This window comes from Anabas testudineus, chromosome 14 (genome assembly GCF_900324465.2).
Source record: "Anabas testudineus chromosome 14, fAnaTes1.2, whole genome shotgun sequence".
In the NCBI taxonomy this organism is placed as follows: domain Eukaryota; kingdom Metazoa; phylum Chordata; class Actinopteri; order Anabantiformes; family Anabantidae; genus Anabas; species Anabas testudineus.
The window spans coordinates 12,386,271-12,407,113 of record NC_046623.1 but is presented as its reverse complement, the minus strand read 5'-3'; the positions used below and the strand labels follow the sequence as shown (position 1 = coordinate 12,407,113).

Below are 20,843 nucleotides of genomic sequence, written 5' to 3'. Positions count from 1 at the left end.
TTGTAGATGTGGTACTTGCATTTATGAACCTAATCATGTTCTGCTTTTATTTCTATGCATCAAAGATAACAGCAACATCACAATGTGCTGCGGTTAAGAGTTTAGATGTGACACTGACTACAGGACATAACTGTAGAAATGTGGCATGAAAGTAGCCATCAGCATGTAAACATGAAAAATGTCTTTCCACTTACTTGCTACTCAAAAAAGTTTGGTATAAAGATGTTGATCAAAGCTTAATTCTAGCCAAAAAACATTTGGTTAAACTTAAACTTAAACAACTGGCTGTTTCTCAAATCAGCTGCTTTTAATGATTTCTGTTTTGGAAGAAGGACCCAGCATGAATAGGTTTGCTTTCTCTTGCACTTTACAAGCATGCACCTCTGCACAGTGGCAAATGGGGGCAATTAAATTTAAGTGGGGCTTTGAATGCTAACCACCCTTTCTGTTTTTTTTTTCCCCTTTCTTCTATTCTCCCCTCCTATCTCTCCTTTCCAATGCAGGAGCTGCACAGTACCCAGGTAAGCCTTCCCCGTGATTCCTTTCTTCTCTGCACCACATCCCCTTTACCATATTCTTGCTTTCTAGCTTTTGTTTCTTTTCAAGAACATCCTTCCTCTCAGCATCTGGTGTTTGTGTATTGCCTAGACCCATCTGCAGACTTTCTCCATCTCAGTTTCACTCCTTCTTCTCACATTTAGATTCCTGCCTGCCACACTCTTGCACTCATCACAGCCCATTTCTTCCAAATATCTTGCTGCTGTCATCGCAGCTCACTGATACATCTACAGTTGCTTAGCAGTGCTCTAATAGCGCTAGCTGTAGTAACCTTGTGTACGCCACAGATAACCAGTCAGTGCTAAGACAGAACTCAATGATCTGAAGAAGTTTATTCATAGCATTTTATCAAAATGACAAATCTTTCCATGAAAGCCTGTTTAAATGGTAACAATGGAGTTTAAATCTTTTTTTTTTTTTTACTTCACATCCATCTTATACAGTACATAGCAAGCTGAACTGTTGTTTAAATCATATTTCTTAAAGAAACAAGAATATACAGAAGTGACAGAGATGTGACTGCTGACAATCAATTGACAGCCAAGTTTCTGTGGACCTTCTGCTCCTTGTCCTTCAGACAAGGTCAAAAGCAGTCAAAAATCCAGGCAGCGGTGCAGGTTCGGATCTTTTATCAAAGAGATGTTGTAGAATCTCTGATCCAGAGTATGTCCCTAAATGTTCTTTATTTCTCTTGTACCCTGTAGTAACTATAGAAACAAAAACTCAACCATATGTTTCCATGTACTGTACAAACATATCGCTGCTAATCAAATCAATCTACTGTTAATGAAACTCAAAACTTGATGCTTCAACTCAGATGTTGGCTAGAACTTTTAATCATGTCAGGACGTGTTAAATATCATTAACAGAAGATTATCAATGATCACAAGAAAGGGAAACGCAAATTGGAAACTACTGATTTTAACCAGTGAGTCGGACACGGTTATATTTCTGTTGTGAACAGTATGATGATGTTATTTGACTTTTATTGTAAAGTATTAATTTTATAGGATAGTTTTATAGTGATAAACAGTGTGCTTTTGAAATATATATTATACAATGTATTACTATGTAATATACATCAAATGTGCATGATGAGCAAATATCTACAGCAATAACAAGCAAATCAGGAAACAAAGAGAAATCTTACATACAAATTTTTACGTGGTCAAAATGAGGTTCTGTTAAAAAAAAATGTATGCTGTAAATCAAGTCATGTTGCCTCTTTAAATGCCTTTTCACTCCCCCTCTCCCCTGGCTCTCCTCTACCAAGCTTTTTAATCCAATTAGTAGTGCCAGCGACAGTTATTTATATGTACATGCATTAGAATTGAACAGCAAGAGATCCTCCCTTGAGGCTGATTGGACTGAGCCCAGTCCTTCACAGGCCAGTTCTCGGTCACAAACCTATGCTGGTGCCACAAAGTAGTGGTGGTCTCTGCAGACGGCTGCCAGCAAAACAGCAAATCAAATTAACGCCAACATAAACTGCCAACGACAATCATCATCTCGTCTTGATTTTAATGTGAAAACTAAGCCAGTGCACAGTTTACTCATCAGTGAAATTCTAAGACCATATTTTTTGGGGGAGTGTTTTTTTTTTTTTTTTTTAAGCTGTCAAGACAAAAGAGAGAATTGACTGACTCAAATTGGGACACTCTAATAAGCTGTCTTCTTAGTGTTCAGGTTCATCTTAGATCTATGTTTCTGTTGCATTCCATTGCGTTGGACTGAAATAGTGCCAAATGAGTGTGTAAGCTGCCAAATGTGGCTCTCTTACCCTTTTGAACTGTTTGCCAATGATTGCAGTACTTCAGAGGAGTAGTAAAAGTAATGTCACAATATTGGCAGCATCCCCTCAAAGGTCTTAAAAACAATATGCTTGAAAATACTTTTTTAGAAATTTGCAAAAGTTGGATCCATTACCGATGCCATTGTTAGTCTAGTCACGCACATTTTGAATGTTTACAGTTGTCTGTGGAGTTGTTAGTCTGCAAAGTCACTTTAACATTTCTTTTGTTAATGATTTACTTACAGTTAATTATAATATAATCAAAGATGGCTCCAGATGGTTTTGTTTGGCTCATATAAATAGAAACCAGCCCTTTATGTATTTTGATCACTCTGTATTTGTTCTCACTTTGGAACAAGAGCTCTCCTCATGTGCCAAGTGTTTTCCAAGTTTACCATAAGTACTGTACATAGCAAAAGCAATAAAAACACGGCATAGAAGAAAACACATAAAGAGATGTAAAGACAGCAAAATGAGCTATACAGTATGTGACGAGCTGCTAAAATACCAACCAGATAAAACAGGTGGAAACAGCTGTCACTTTGGGCTAAAGATGTCACTGTCGACTGAGAGATGAATTGATTAATTAAGAAACGAACAGACAGATGAATTGGTAATGAATTAGAGCCTACAGCAAATGCACACTCAGGTTACAGTAGGTTAATTCAAAGCTGCCCATTTTTAGTTGGGTTGTGACCTGTGACGGTGGAGACAGTAGAATATGATTTACATAGTTTTTTAATCTTCATATAACCATTCGTGAGCCCCTGTGATCTGTGTGGATTATTATCCGCTCATGAATCAAGAAATTTTGGCTGAGCATGATTCAGAAATAGGTTTTATTAAATCCAATGCAATCAACCAGTTGAAACAGTTAAAATTTAATGTATTTATTTAGTCAGAAATCAGTGTTTCCTTAGTTGACCTGCTACCATAGACAAGACTTCTCTTTTCCTGTGTGGGTGACTTGTGTGTTTGTTCTATCAATCAATAGAAAGAAAGACGTGAAAGGATGGAGGTGGGCTGAGGAACGCAGCAGTTAAACACAAGGAGTCTTATCCATGTGTGCACAGAGAGGCTCTTTAAACACACAGGAACACGTGCATTTATGTGTGTGGAGGCGCATACACACACTGGGTACAGCTCAGATTAATGACTAAATCAATCACACGCATGCTGTGTTTGCTTGTCATCCTGTAGGCTTTTCTTTTATAACACAGGTTCAATTTCCCAAGCTGGAGCTCTATCAGCATTTCCTCAGAATATGCATTCAGCAAGGTCATCTCTCACTGCACCAAGAAAGCGTCCCTACACAGGATGTGTCTTTGCTATTGCAATGTCAATAGTCCCCAGTCCAATGCATTGCAATCTCTATTTGTCAATACCAGACCTGCTTAAAACAACACTGTGCACGCAGCTCATTCATTAAGCAGACCTTGTTTTATTGTCGTAGTCTGACCACTGTTGACTCAGACTTATTAGGGTAATAACTGGATAAATTAAGAATTTTATTCAAGCTCTCAAGTTAGGAAATAAATAATTACAAAAATCACTACGGATCAAGGCGGTGGGATTAAAATCTGAGTCTGTCACTTTCTAATTTAGCAGTGCAAAAATGCACCATTCAAAACATCCAACTACATTCATTCTGCAGCACTGCCTCTTTATTATGATACAACGAACAGAGTGAAGACAATTAATAAAATATGAGGACTGCATGCTATAAAAAAAATGGCTGAAATTACAGTTTACAGGGAGCAGGGAGGTTGGACTCGCTGCTGTTCTCTGTACTGAGGGTACACACAGAGCTCTGTAAAAGAGATTTCCTGTGGGCAGTTCCATCAGCTTGGAATAAATTACAAAGACAGAGTTAGAGGACATTATAAGGTTACATCACTGATAATTGCCTGGCCTTTCCTCACCACCCAGAGCTCTCAAAGCACTGTCATACTGTGACGCTGTGTACCTGCAATCTCAACATATTAACAGTCTTATTAAGTTTGTTCTTGTAAGCTACAAACAGTGAGAAACAGCAAAAAGAGAAAGCAAATGCTCTCCACGAAGGCACGGTGGAAGAAAACCATCTGTCAAAGCTTACCCATAAAATATGCAGTAATCGTTGCAACCCTGTAAATGGCTGCTGTGTTTAAGTCCCATGACAGTTTTACATCAATGACTCCCCCTGAACATTTCTATTCATTTAAAACTTCAATACACTCACCATTGACTTGCTATTTGTTGGCGTGTATTACGTCATGCTCCAAACTCAAGAATATTAATCATGACAACACTGCAGCACAGTCCGGCTTAAGATGCTAGAAGACGATCTTCTAATTGTGTCACATCCTCGATGCTGTGCAATCTCCTGCTTTACAGACATATTGGTCACACTCTCACAGGGCTCCGTTGTGATGTGATCTCATTTACTCGGTGTGTAATAAAATCTAAGTGGCTGAACTTAAACTGCAAGCATGTTTTGATCATTAAGGAGAGTGGCACAGCTGTTCAACTATGTATTTTTCTAATTAACCTATCATAATGCAGACACGATATGACAATGCATGTATAAAGTAATTATCTTTGACATTTCCAGATAAATTGTCTCTTGTCTTGCTGCTCACTATCTCCACCTGAAGACACAAACAAATCATTTAACTTAAATGCAGCCATATGTGAAAAGTGAAAAGTAATTTGTCAGTTAAGACCTGCTAATATAGCAACTGTGGAAACAGTAACTATCTTGATGACACAATCCAGAATAATTTACAGTTTATGAGCATAGCACCTAGGCAGTGTTAATGTTGTCATCTTCTTGGTAAATGGATGTGCTTGTTTCTAATAGGCTCCCTAAGGTTTCTCAAGTTATAGTGGCATTAAATGAAAGAGGAAGATGATTAATTATACCAAAGTCAAATCAGGTTATATGGGTATAAAATCATAGTTTTATATAATTCTAATTTCAGTCCGATATGTGCAATACTATCTGGTATTAAATATTCATCATTTGATTAACAAATGTAATATTATGCAATTTCTCAATGTAGGATCATATTCAGTCATTTTATGGTAATCACAGTAAATTATTTGTCCAAATGAAATCATCATTAAAAAAAAAGGGTAAGGTTACTCTGGCAGTGTTTCACAAGATAAATTGAACTAGAGTAATGAAAACCCTCAAGAGAAACACAAGTTCAAGTAAATCTGCCTAGAAAAGAATAGCAAACAAAACAAAACTTCCTACAGCTGCCTGTCAGGCTCTACAGACAAAATCAGCAAACCCAGCAGACCTCATCACAAAGTCTCTACCTTCTGATGTTTGCCACACGTAGCCTGGGCTAAACTTTCATTCTCAGAGACGCATAAATCGATGTTGTTTAACAGTGAATAATAGCATTACAGTGCGTGTCACATAGAAGGGCTCCATCGTAGTGCTGAGCCCTTAGAGAATTATCACAGATTGTTGCACTTCTACAGACCTTTGGAGCCTCTTTTAGCTTTGGTGTTCTGCCATAGTGATGCCAGTATGAATTCACTCCTGCCAGTCAGTTAGCTCTCTTGAATTTGCATATAACGAATGTTGCAGTAGCTGATGTTACAGACAGATGAACATCTAGAGCCTCTGTGCCTCATACTTCTTGTGCAGCTATTAATTTGAACCAAATTCAGTCAATGTGCATAACGTGTCTACGCAATCTGGCAACACATTTACTCATATTCTCACTCCTTCAATAACATAGTGTGCTCAAACTGCCCAGGTTCAGTTTATACTGTTACAACAAATGTCACATATGTGGCTTGTCATTACAGCTAGGAACTGGCTCTGCAATCAAAGCTGATACTCGCATACTGCATCTCGTGGGTTTTAAAGAAAGTATCTAGGACTCCACCTAACCAGTTCACTGTGGCTGCTTTTTCTTTTACTATCATGTTATATAGACTATATATTTGTGTGCCCAAAAACAAATGCCTCAATTATTTTCTTCACTCACTATATACAAATATATTTTTTCTGTGGTTTCTCAGTTGAAAACTTTGTAGCAGCAGCAGCAGCAGCAGCAGGAAATATTCAGTTAGCAGTAACAGCATCTAAAATGCATCTTTTAACTGGCAGATCAGGAATAGAGACACTTTACTCTTACCACTGTAGCAACGGCAATGTAAGAGTGGAACAACACTTCAAAACAGAACTTTGTATGTTACACATGAGCTCTGAAAGAGAGCAGAGTGGGAATGAAAAATGGCCATGGATTGTTGACCTGAGCCATCCTCAAAATCTCTCCTCCTCTTTCAGGACCAACACTCTATCGCTGCTAGTCCATTGCTGTGCTCTACATCATGGGGGCTCTCCTCCGAATGTGTAATCCATACTGGCATGGAGTGTACTTGAAAACAACTTTTACACACATAGCTAACAACAATCAACAACGATGTACAATACTAGTTTAATGGTAAAATCATCTAAACTAAATGTATGTATTTAATAATACTAATTACTATAATACTAAGAGTAATTGAATTAGCCTGTATGTGATATTCTTCCATCATAAGACACTTTGTGCTGTTTGTTTTATAGATAGGTTGCATTGCTGTGCATTTTTAAAACACTCTCTCAGATGAGACACCTTTGTCATCAGTTCTTTTGTCACTTGTCGATGCTCCTGAAGAAGAAATCTGCTTCACCCAGCGTGTGTCAGGAGATGATAGCACGATACCTCGTTTCTGCTTTCTCACGCTGTTCTACAGCTGCCTGACTCAACATAATATCCACATGAGTTGCTAAACATTTAAAATGGTTGAGTCAGGATACACAGTAGCCTTATAGTACAAGTTGTTTTCCACCTGCATGCTTTCTTATTTTGCAGGTGACTTCTCTACAGTCAGAATATCCCCTAATAAACATTTCGCGCAGTTATCCAAGAAGAAAATATATTACATACTACAGTGGAAATATCCTGGATGCTTACATGAGCTTATTCCAGTTCAGTAACTTTGTGAGAGACTTACTTTAAGCTAATGGAAAGTTTGGTTTGTAACAAAAATATACTGAAATGCTGAATTGAATTTATAGTTAATAACACAGTATATTAAATAAAATGGAGGTGTAGGAATTGCTTGTCAGTCCTGAGCAGTACCTGCTTAACAGGTGCTGGGTAATTCAAAGGACACTTCAGAGTAGGATTAAATCTTGCTGTTATGTTCAAAGTATTTAAAAAATAAAGTGTAAAGAACACAGCACTGGTTGTGTGTGTATGTGGGTATCAGCAGGTTTACATGTCCAGATATAGACACAGAGGATGGGAGATGTCTCCCTTGGGACCAAATAAACGGCACTGTTGCTAATTTAACAAGGTGATCTAGCAACAGTGGTTTTGGTTGCCACATATGTAATAGTCCTCAAAAGCAGGTCTTCTACATCACGTTGTGGGACAGCTGAACAAATATAGAGGTTGTGTGTTGTGCCCATTAAACATTGGATTATTATCTTTAAATGCATCCAGAAAGTTGAACAAACGGTTCATTTCAAATTCTCAGTTGTTTAACCCAAGCTTTTTTTCTCTGTAAATATCTTATTTGAAGGAACCAAAAATACAGAACTAATTGCAGTAGATCCAGAGTTCATGACACTTTTGTGATTACACAATTCACGCTTTTAATTGGGCTTTATCAATGGTATGAACTCATTTCAGATTTTATAATATGCCTGAGAAGAGGGAGGTTAATGTGATTTGTGTAAGATATAGTTTTGTAGGGATGTGGGCTAAAAACAGATTATTATAATAGTTATTTTTTATTATATTATTATAATATTATTATTATATTTTATTCACTGCATTATGAAACATAAGTGGCATTTAACCTAAATAATAATGGCTAAATTGCTTTACAACTTTAGAATTGACTATTGAATAATCATTATAAAACTGGTGGTAGTATAACCAAATCAGACATAGAAGTAGATCATAAAATGCCCATCCTTTACCTTTAGCCATGTATAAAGTATGTTATCACTACTTTGCTTATTAAATAATAAATTATCAGCACCAGAAAATCTACATTTTACATTGTTATTTGTTGCAGTGATCTATTGAATAACAAATCATTCAACAAACAATCCAAAAATAAAACCTAAATTGCAATAAACTTGAGTTGTCCCTTGAACGTGTCCCTGTTGCAGTTTTATCCATTAGGCAAAAGCTCACAAAAACAGCTGAAGACACACTGATGCCTAAAGCAGATACTAATGAAACATAGAGGACAGGAGGATGCTGCAGTACCCTCTACCTCCCTCCCCCAGTGTCTCATTCTCTCTCTCCTTCACTGCCCTGTCCGACCCCAGTAAAGGCTCTCAGCTTACTTTTGTTTATCTGGCAGGGGATGTAGAAGCATCTCCTCCTCCCCTTCCCCACTGTTCTCCTGCTCTGCCTTTCTTCCCTGAAAGATATTTCCAAATGAGTGAGTCCAGACCACAGCTGCTTCTCTGACGCATTAATCACTTGGCTGCCACCCCTTCCACTCCTACACGCTCATTCACACTGTGCTCACACAAACGCACTCGCACACACAGACACTCAAGCACACTCATGGATAACCTGGTTTGACTCACACAAGTGAAGCCATGTACCGCTAGCATGTAATATAAACATGTGTCAACGCACATGACTTGAGGACATAGATATCGCGCAGGAGACACATACAAAACACAACCACCACTCGAGTGGTCTTGACTCTTTGTACTAGTTCCTTTCTCTCCATTGAGCCATGGCTTCCACATGACCCTCCATTTTCTTCATCATTAGCAGCACGAACCAGCAGCCGCGTTCCATCCATCTCTCCCTCCTACCCTTCCTGCCTCCCTCGACGATCTTCTGTTTACCTCTCAATTTTTTTATTTGAATCGAGCACAATACCACCCCTCTGGCTCCGCTGAGAAAAGAGGCAGCAAAGGCATGAAATGCAGGAGGAAAGGGAACTAGAGAAGTTATGAGAAGGGAGGAAAGCCTGTATTAGCTGCTCATTTGTAGGGCATCAAATGTAAACCTGATTTATGGAACAGCTCTGTATGAGATAAGTGGAAGATTATTACACATCCCAATGATGAATCTCAACCTAATGAGTCATCAATGGGTGTACAGTAATGGGCTGTATATTATACCAATATGATTATTTTTGGACTAAACCTAACCACACTTCTCCATCAGTTGTGCAAATGAACATGTTTTTCAAAACGGATCAAACAAGTTAAGTAGTAAGTGCTGAATTCTGTAAAGTGGTACAGTAGGTGTAGTGATGAACTACGACTGTCGCTGTTCAGCTCTTCACAGGTTTACAGCACTGTTAACCTGTCACACCACTGAATTGCTTTTCTGTCATGCAGATGTTGCTCTTATTTTCCAGCTACAACCCGTTGCTGTTGTAAGTGGAAAAAGCACTGTTAATCACATTGTACATTAAACTGCCTATTTCCAACAAGTACACAGTAGTAGTGAATAATTAGTTTTTTTATCAGTTTTACCATTTTCAAGCGTGGAGATTGCTGTGATAATAAGTGTTAGTGATCTTAATTCTCACAATTATAATGGTAACTGCTTTTGGTTTGTTTAGTGTTATTATGAGTTCAGCACTTCCCAGATTTTAGTGGGTCAATCTTAAAGAGTGCATTCAGAAAGAATTCAGACTTCACTTTTTTTCAGTATTGTTACGTTGCAGGCTAATACTACAATTAATATTTTCTGATTAATCTACATTCAGCACCTTATAATGTATGAAAGTGGAAAAACTGTAATATCCCATTGGCATAAGTAATGAGGTCCTTTACAACAACACTTGAAATTTAGCTCAGATGTGTCCCACTTCTCCTCCTCATTACTGTTCCACCTTGATTGGAATCTACCTGTGGTACATTAAACTGACTGGACATGATTTGAAAAGGCACATACCTTTCTATAGAAGGTCTCACAGCTGACAAAGCACACTAAAGCATCTAGGAATGCTCTTTAACTTCAGTTTTGATATTGTCTTGTGGTATTTGTGCTAAATTCCTTTAAAATCCATTTAGTTAGATCTGTGACACAACATTCAGCATTCTATACTAAACTGATGTATATATTTGTATTCCATTAATTTCATCTCTCAGTAGCTAATACAATTATTTGCATGCATCAGTAATGCCTACAGCAAATGATTGTATAACTTGAAATTTCAGCTTTCGAGAGGACAAAAGAAAAAAAAAAACACAACATACAGAACAGGCTGGACATGCTTTGCTATTTATATTGTGTATATTATTACATACTAAACACAAGTAGCACAGGTAGAACTTTAAAAACAACAAGATATTTTTCTCATTTGTTGAAATTTGCTTTGCGTTCATTAGGCTCAGGAAGGAGATAAAGGCGTTTTGTGCAGCATACAGCAGCAGTGGTAGCACAAAAGCCACTTACATGCTCACTGCAAGCATGTAACACCCTGTAAAGCTCTTCACACCCCGTTCTTACATAATGTGTCACAAATCCACTGTTCCACCAAGCATCAGTGGGAGAGGTACAGAGTGTGCATGAGTGTCTGGTGGGGGTAGGGTTATATGAATAAAGCTGTGCACAATATGTAGTATAATGGCTGATGCTTTATTTAATGTTTTATATAATCACTGTATGTTATGTTACTCATACTTACACTAATTTCAGGGCCTTATGGTACATGGCAAATATGGTTCAGAACATGATCTATAGTAATTTTGATCCCTAATGCCATCATCTGACCAAGTTAGCCGAAAAAAGTGGTAGGCTACTGTGGCAGGTTGGCAAACCCCTGCTCGTGCAAAGCACTTTCATAGGGTTTGTGAATGTAGCAGCTCTTGCTGATTTGGATGTTCATGTGGCGGTCAGTGTATCTTAATGCTTGTGCTGCCAGCTAGTGCTAAGTGCTGAGTGCTCCTGTGGAGGTCGATATTACTGCAGAAACCCTCTGCGGGTAGTTGTGGCAGCGAACCTGAGAGGGTCGGAGGGACGCTGAATGTTTAGCAGCCCCAAAAAGAAGCCAATCAACCAGTTGTTCTTTTCTATACTGAATAAATCCCTTGAAAATACAAAGTGCAGGTTGGAAAAAGTATGTGAAAAAAGTATCTTTTCTACATTACATCAATAAAGGCCTCTTGGAGTCAGAAGTTAACAAACATCCACTTGATAAAAAAAACAATGAAATATTATGTGTTTACTAATCTGCTGATGTGAATCATGACTTCCAAAAAGACAATCTCAGAAGACCTATTGTAAGATAGCTGAGTTACATGACTCTGCAATTTTGTTTGAAACTGGATCTATAGTATGCATTTCAGCGTGGTTTGGGAGTCAGTGGTTCACAAGGGTTTTTTTTAGCTATATGCTTGAGTGCTATGGACCCATTGTAGTCATCATGGATCATTAGATCATGATCATTTTATGACCAGTTAATGCAGAAAATCAGCTAAAATCGAAGGGTCTACTTAAGTTTCCATAAGTTTTCATGTTTTTTCATGGATAGGACAAAACATTAATTGCTGCAGATAATGATATAACTCAATGAGTAATCATTATGCCATACTGGCGCTAGTTGCAGCAGTCTACCGGAGACAAAATGAAAGACTTTTGGCATCCCATCACTAAACAGAGGAATGGGATCATCTCCCATAAATTCTGTATATCATATCTTTGAGCTTCTCTCTGTGAGAGTCAACACACAGATTAACCGAACTGCCTCCTTCAAATCCTCACCAAGAGGGATTCTACTGTTTGAAGTGGTCAGGCCATACAAGGCTCTTGACCTTTTATCGGCTGCCTCTTGCTCGGTTGGCTGTGCTAACACAGCATTCACACAGCAAGCAGCTTGGTTGAAGAGTTGTTCAGCTATTACAGCTTACAGCTACATTATATACGAAAAGCAAATGCAAAAGTTTCAAATGTTTTTCGATTAGCTTTATCTGTTGTTTTGTATTTGTATTTGTTTGTTTTGATTTTAAAACATATTTTCCAGTTATAATATCAAACTGCTGCTTCTGCAGTTATTTAAACAACTTGTGAATTTTACTTTGCTGGCACTGGAAGCATATGGTAACTTATATTTAAGTAATGTATGTTTAAAGATTGCTTTCCGAAACTGATGTAGCCCCTTGAGTGGCAACATATGGCTCAGTATTTTCAGGTTTAGATAACTTTTAAGTGGCCATATATGCTTAATATATGGTTTATATTGTAATCTGGGGTTTTGCGTGATTATATAATTTTGAAAAAGTGCTAATATATGTTATAACTCCTCTTTATGCAACAGTACCTATGATCTTGTAGGTATTTGTGAAATTATCCTCAAAACAGTGATTGGTGCATCACACCAATCTTTTTAAGACGTATAGACCTCTGGACAAACACTCAGATTAGAGCTAGCCATGTAGCATCTCAACCAAACATAATAATCAACCGCTGATTTTTCTTGCTCTAATGGTCTTCTTTAGTTCTTAGTCATACATATGCACTGCGTCATTACTGCGTGTGGCCTGTGCATAGTACTATAAAAAATATTTTGAGAAATGCTGTACTCAGAAACATTACTCAGAAATCAACTCCTTGCAGTCAAAACAGGACATACAGTATAATCAGATGCCCTAAGACATGGGTGTGAAAACATGGAATCAGACCGGACAGACTGTAATCACACATTGGCAAACACACAGAAGCACACACGCATACTGTACGCATACATTCTGGCCCAGTGCACAAATATTTGTCAGTTTATCAGCAGGAGCCACACCAACAAAAAGCAGAAAATGATTGCTGTTCGCTGAGCGTTCACTCAGATACTCATGTTCCTCGAAATGTCAAAGGGAAATTAAAATCTCTTTACTGGCTGTGGTGATCTCACATAGCAAAGAGCAATGTGGGACACAAATGTTAAGCACATAAATTAAGAAAATGCACTGTACTGTACAACATTACTGTATGTTGCATCATGACTCTGATTAAGACAGGGTCTGAATAAATGCATATTTAACTGTAGATCTAATAAAACATGCAATATGAGTGCTATTACTACTAATAACACCACAGGGAGAACTGGAATGGGAAACTAGATACATAGATAAACCAATGTCTGGATTAATATTTTATATTTTCAGCTAACAGTTTATCCTCCAATCTTGTGTGTTGTGTACAGAACAGAATCTACAAACACAGCCTCATCTAATGAACAAGAAAGATAATACAGCTTAAATCAGTATTATATTGGTCCTGATTCGCTGATGAAAATATTTCTCAATATCTTTGTGACCTAATTTAATATGCATACTTTTCTTATTGAATATAATAGAAACATCCAGATGTTAGCCCGGACAAATGGAACATGGCATTTTTAGTTCATTTCAGTCTTAGTGAATTTGGGCCTCAGGCTAGCTTTGTACAGTGCGGTGTGGAGTGTCATTGTCTGACAACTTTAATCTAGGATTGGCTGCTTCAACCTTTTGACATGGATGGCTGAGGGCTGAAATCTAGTGCCCTTTCAGTGCCCTGGGCTAAATATGTTTCTGGTCATTGTAAAAGCTGGAAATATCAAAGCTACGTGACACTTGATAAAACCTACAGTATAAAGCAATGTGTTCTATGTGTTCTTGTACCTGTATATGTCCTTGTGTGCCATGTCTTTATATGTCTGCTTTGTACCTTGCACATCAGAGAGCTATATTATTGCCAAAATCCCATATCAGCAAGCAAGAAAAATAGATATTTTACTTCGACTATCCTGTATTTAAAAAGCCAGCATACACATATAAACATTTATTATTTATGTTTTAACGCATTAGCTTTTTGCTGTGGAACAACATGTATAGTATGTTCTAACCTATAATCAATCAATCATTGTACTAGAACTGTTTGGGGTTTTCACCATGTAGCCAGAGAATATCACTCTAGCCAATAAAACACGGATTTACTACTTTTCTTTACCATGCATTGGAGAGTTTCCCAGTCTAGATTGATGCAGACTGGTACTACCATCCCTCGTTTCCCAACAGTATTGCTCATGTTGCTTGTAAGATTGGAAATATGTGTGCTTCAAAGCTTTGCTGAGTACTAACAGAGTTGAGAGACTGAGCATTAGTAGATATGTTTTCCATGGTGCCCAACTGCTTGTTATTGACATCTGTGTTTGATATTCTGCTTTTTAAAACTGTTAGTCTATAAACATAATCACTGCATGTTCACATTAACATAAAGAAATGTGCACAGGCAAATATATTTGTGCCCATCAAAATAACCGATCTATAACATCCTGTTTTCTGTTTTGCAAAAATATCTATCTTGCAGTTTAACATCCAGATATGTGATTCCAACATTATTAATGTTTTATGGTCAGATACTTACAGCAACAGGGTAAATCAGGGTAAGACCGTGAACTGGCTAATAGAGAAAAAATCTCATAGTCACTTTACACACAATGTGTTAAAATTTAAACAAAAACACAATCTTTCCCTAAACAAAGAACTTTTCTTGCTCAAACCCGATCACACACAGCACTGTGGACTCAAACTTATGTCTGCTGCTTGTCAGTCCTGCATGTTATACAACCGCCATCCACCTCAACCACCTACTTACAACTTGTTTTCTGTTAATAAATGTATCATTTCATTCATCCAAAAAAAACTTTGCATTACAGCATTACATTATGTTTGCTACAAAAAACTTAATTTGAGGTGCAGTTTAGTTGTGTAGGAACATAATTTTTAGGAGACAGGGTTGAAATGAATGGTAATAGTGCCTTTGCATTTTGTGTAAATGCACAAGCTCATTTGTGATGGACAGAAGCAAATTAAGTGATGTATTTAAACATTTGGAAATGTATTAAGTGCAGCTCCGTTTAGCAATTATATTTTACTCCCACCATCATTGTAAATGTGCCATTATCATAATGTCTATTTCAGTTAAGAGAGTTTAAGTCCTACTGTTTTTATATTGCAGTACAGGACTGTCAACAGTAATTACATGCATCTCACTAAAATCTTCAATTTCTGAATTACGTTGATCCATCAAGGAGGATGAAAGACTGATAAAGCCAGCAGGATAAAAGGTCAGATAAAACAAGAACAATTATAAAAGTTTGTTAGGAGAGATCTTTAAAAAAGTCTATATGCTAACAACACAGGCATTGTGTCTGAGTCATTGCCGTAATTATTTGTAAAGTGATATGCAATATAATTCCAAAGTATGTGTTACATAGTGCATAAAAGACCTGAGATGTACTGTACAAATAACTACTGAATGAAGAAAAGCATTGGTAGTAAAGGTATTTTCCAACATGGCGGTGACCTGGTCAAGTAGGTCTGTGTTCACTGAGTTGAATCCTCTAGAAAACCTATGTAGTATTTTAAAGCTGTAGGCAGAGTGACTACACTCAGGCAAGGTGAAAATCATAATCTCTGAAAAAGGCAGGACATCTCTCAACTTCTGCAAGACTACCACTATATCATCTGTGCCCAGGAGGAATGACTCTGACATCTAAAAATACAGATAGACGGAAGACAGTTTCAAAAATGAAGGGAGTAACTTTTTATCAGTCGGATCTTCATTGTAGTTTTATCAATCAAAGATTTTTGTTGTTCAGATAGACTTCTGGTGTGGCTGTTGCCAAAAACAACTAAAATAGTTTTAAAAAGACATGGTTTAGAATTACTGGATTGTATTTAATGATATTAACCATAGATAATTATATATTGTACTATCCTAAGAACAGTGTAACTCCACATTATCTCATAATGAAAATGCAACTTAATACACTTACTTAATCTGTAAATTATTTGGCTTATACAATATAACCATGACAGTTTCTAGTTTCTGTACCACGAAACATTGTCTATTAATACAACTTTTCTAGTAAGCTTGTCTTTCTCTGCTCTTCTTCACAGCTGCCTAATGACACATCTCGCCCTAAGACATGCATGTCAAAAAATACTTAATGCTAAACCAAAGCGTTATTTTACAAAACCAAAGAGCCTTTGCACTCCAGGATGTCAGAAGTGCTTTTCTGTAGCACCTCTGACAGCGGCCATGGCACATGGATGTTGTTGCCCATTAATTAGTGTAAAGCCCACCCCCTGCTTTCGTGCCTCATGTTGTCAGAATTGTTTATTTTGCACAACAGGAACAATTAAACAGCTGACAAGACAGCCATTGTTTGAAGTCATTCCTACCTTCACTGCCTTAAAACACAACTTAGCAGACTCCTAGCAGCTCCCTGCTGCTGCCTTGTAACCTTCGGCAGGTGCCTTGAAATGCATTTTGTAGTATGTTAGAGTATTATCATAACCAGATGCCCACCCTACCACCCACCTCTGCACATCTTTGAAATATGAGGCTCCGTGTTGAATATTAAAGATGGCCAGGTTCATTTATTTAGGGCTGCGTTTGGGCCACCAAGGGATGGTGATTTGAATCTCGTTTGTTAAGCTGTCTATCCTTATCTGTCAACATCAGATCAGCAATTTCTCTCTTCCCACAACATCCTCCTTGTCTTCTAAAAGGCAGGGATATTTAGAGGTGCTTGACAACTGAGGCATGCAAATTAGCAGTTGATGTTTTAGTTTCTTTCTGTTCTCACCCCCATCTTCACCCCTGAGTCGGTCCTTTTAGCCTTTCTGAGACGATGTATTTGCGATGCTATTTTCGTAACTGTGGAGGAGGGAAGTGTGAGGGGACTTACAGTGACTTTATCCATAAGTTTTTTCTATACACATTTGAAAGCTTGGCAAAACAGAAACATCTCTTTCAAATCTGGGACATTCTAGGGAATTAAGTCCACACTCCTTTATGTATACTTGCATCTTGCTGTAAAGAGATGACAGAGAAACATATTCTCCACATACTGTAAGCAGAGCTAATTAAACTTAGATATCATTTAACAGATTATAAAAGTAATGTGCGATCACCCCCAACATTATTTACATTACACTATTATATTAAACCACCTATATTAGCGCTCATATTTATTATAGTAGTACAATACAATCCTTTACCAAGTTAAAATTAATGAAAGGCAGCACTGGGCAGTCGAGACTGAATGAGGTGATTATTTCATCTACTAAGGGCATCATAGGCCAGGATGGGTACATAATGCCAGTGTCAAATTACATAATATCTGGAGGATAATTACCTAATCTGACATATGTGGAGTGCTAGAGTCAAAGTGGGTGTCTATGATGCCGTATGAAGCACAGTGGGGTGGTGTGCATATCTGGATTTCTTCTGCCTCCAAGTGCCAAGTTTGGCAACATGTATTACTTGGTTCACTTCTGGCCCTTATGTCATGACACCACAAGCTGCTGTAACACTGGTTGGTGTTAATGGTTCAGCCTGCTGTGATAATCATATGACCATCTGTAATAATGCAAATGTCATATAGTGGGATCCTGGCATAAGCGGTAACTTTTAGGCATTTACCCAATGCGGGTAATGTGTTGTTTTTTAGCATGATTTTGTGTTTGTGAGCCTGGTACAGTTTCTGATGTGGCGTGTTGCTGTGCTTGTTTTTGATAAACTGCGTTTTGCTTTATTTATAACAGTTATTCAAACATTTATATAGTTAGATGATTTCCCAAATTGGAGAAATGGTTTTGTCTGTTTGTGTTTGTCCATGTAGCCGCGAGCATGTGTCTGTGTGCCTTTGTGTATCTCTACATAAAAGCGTGCTGGGGACTGACATAACTATCAGCCATGACTGGCACGCTGCCAAGCTTTGGTTTTGTAACAATCATTTTAAAATAAACCAAAGACATTGAAGGCTTACCACCAGCCCCAACAATAGATGCAACCCTAAAGCAAAGTCGAAGATGTTATTACTGTAGTTTTTCAAATCAAAGTAGCACAGAGCTAGAAAGAATCAATTTTTCATTCTTGAGGCAGAGATATTGTTTGTGAAACAAGGAAGTGCAGCAATCTAAGTGGCGGCTGATGACTGATGATGGCTGTGACCAATTTTTCTCAGCCCACAGGAGCCGTTTCCCCGGTCATTCAGTTTATTTATGCCCATGGACACACATTAAGGGGTTTTGGACCCCCACTTGCTGAATTGCTATATTAAACTAAAACACTTATTTGAGAAAGGAAAGTTAGACACCATTTTATATTTTGGGTAAAAATAATACACAAAAGTCACAACTCTCACAAGCCTTACCAGATCACTGATCGATTAGTTAGATAACCCCCCCTCTTAGATTTGTACAGTACTTAAGATTCATTGTCACACATCGCATAGCGGCAAAAAAAAAGTATGTGAACCTTTTGGAATTTTATGGTTTTCTGCATTAATTGTGATCTGAGCCTTATCTCAGTAAGAGTCAAGAGTAATAACAAATATAATGTTCCTAAAATAATAACACAAAGCAATCTGATTTATTATGTCTTTCTTGAGAACAACCATAAAAACCTCATAGTGCTAGTGGAAAAAGTATGTGAACCCTTGGAATAATGCCCTACAAAAAGCTAATTTGACAAATTAATTTGAGGGTGTGGACTAGAGCTACTGTGACAAACGCATCATTGGAACACCTGTGTTCATAAGTGTACTGTACGTAAAAGATTCAACAAGCAGGGTGTCTATGGCAGGACACCACGAAGGAAGCTGCTACTTACTAAAAAGAACATTGCTGCATGCCTGAAGTTTGAGAAGGAGCACATTGATGCTCCACATCAGTATACTATTTTGAACTATTTCCCAGGTGTTTCAAACAATTCTTCTGTGTTTCAAACCAATCTTCTAAACTCTGTAGAAGTTGCTATGAAACTACTTGAATAGAGACGAGACGTCCAAAGAATATGACAGAGCTAAAGCAGTTCTGCCTGGAAGAATGGGCTAAAATGCCTCCTGAACAATGTGCAGGTCTGATCCACAGCTACAGGAAGCACCTGGTTTAAGTTATTGCTGCCAAGGAGTGGCGTCAACCAGTTATTAATTCCAGGGGTTCACATACTTTTTTCACTATCACTATGAGGTTTTTATGGTTGTTCTCAATAAAGACATGAAAGATCAGATTGTTTTTTGTGTTATTATTTAAGGCACATTAAATTTGTTAGTACTCTTGGCTTAGATGAAGATCAGATCACATTTTATGACGAATTAATGCAGAAAAGCATTAATTAATGAATTAAAATTCCAAAAGGTTCACATACTGAATATTGCCACTGTATGTCTACAGCTTTTGTCAACATTTTCCCAGTTTATTCTTATAATTGTGAGCTTCTAAGCTCGGAAAAGTATTGTGCCATTTACAATACATGTGAAGACAGCATTTGAAGAAATGTCCAGAAAAATTTTGACTTTTTCTAAAAGTAAACATTTGTTAACAAATATTGACAAATCACAGATTTGAGTTGGACAATAACTGTAGGTGAATGTCAGGGGAAGACCTGAATCTGTAATCTAAGTTAAAAAAAACTGTGTTCTTTAGCTGATTTGGGGAATTGCCATAAGTCTGTCAAAGTGTCTTCTCATCTTGGATATTGGACATTTATTATATTTTATATTATTAAAGCACATTCACAAAGGTTATAGTGATTTCTGTCGCCACACTTTCCTCCTGATCTCTTTTAATACATCTGAAAGTCATTGTGATCGTGTGCTATTTAAGAAACTGTGTGAGGTATTTTATAGTACAACCTGACAAAGGTCATTGTCATTAGCCTAGTTGTCTTAAAAGGAACAAGCTCTGAATCCCCCCCCCCCCTTTTTTTAATGCATATGCCAATACATTATTTTTTAATATATGTGTCCTTGTCTTTGTTCTGCCCAGTGGTGAGTCAGAACCTAGTCACAGACAATGTGTCCGTGGTGGAGGGCGAGATGGCGATCATCAGTTGTCGAGTGAAGAACAATGACGACTCCGTCATCCAGCTGCTCAACCCCAACAGACAGACAATTTACTTCAGAGACGTGAGGCGTAAGTATAACACAACATTATTTGTTAAATGACGGTGGTATATGCTGTCATGGTTTAATTAAGTTGTGTTCCTCTTTACTTGGCTGTGCTTTGTAGGTTCATTTGATTCTTTTGAGTGGAGGTAAACACTGCTGACATGAAAAACTAAATCTGGACTTAACCACTAATAGCCGTTTCACTACATGTTTTATTCAAAGCAGTCACTAAAGCAGCCAAATTCCTGCCTTAAAACACAGCGTCGCCTGCTTTTACAATTAATCACTAAACACTCTGATTACCTCACTGTTGTTATTGGGAATTGGGAATCTTGTTAGGTTTAGTTTGACTCAGTCTAGAGAAAGTATTGTATAACTGTATGGAGAAGTTAGGCTGTGGCTGGTGGCAGACACAGTATGCTGTGAGAGTGATATTCGAGCACTGCCATGTCTTAATGTGATTGATATCAGATGTGGTTAATTATAGTTCAAAGCAGTGTGATGTGATCAGATGACACAGAAATCAATCTCAGTGATGTATTTATTTATGTCAGTTTCGCTGGTTCATTTA

At 37.6% G+C, this 20,843-nt stretch overlaps 1 protein-coding gene across 1 annotated transcript in view; it reads left to right on the top strand.

The window, feature by feature from the left end:
* Nucleotides 1-20,843, top strand: part of cadm1a (cell adhesion molecule 1a) — a 278,400-nt gene that overhangs the window by 189,032 nt on the left and 68,525 nt on the right. Inside the window, exons 2-3 of the mRNA XM_026369806.1 lie at nt 504-521; nt 20,151-20,297. Of these exons, the coding sequence (XP_026225591.1) occupies nt 504-521; nt 20,151-20,297 (165 nt within the window). The remainder of the gene's footprint in view (nt 1-503; nt 522-20,150; nt 20,298-20,843) is intronic.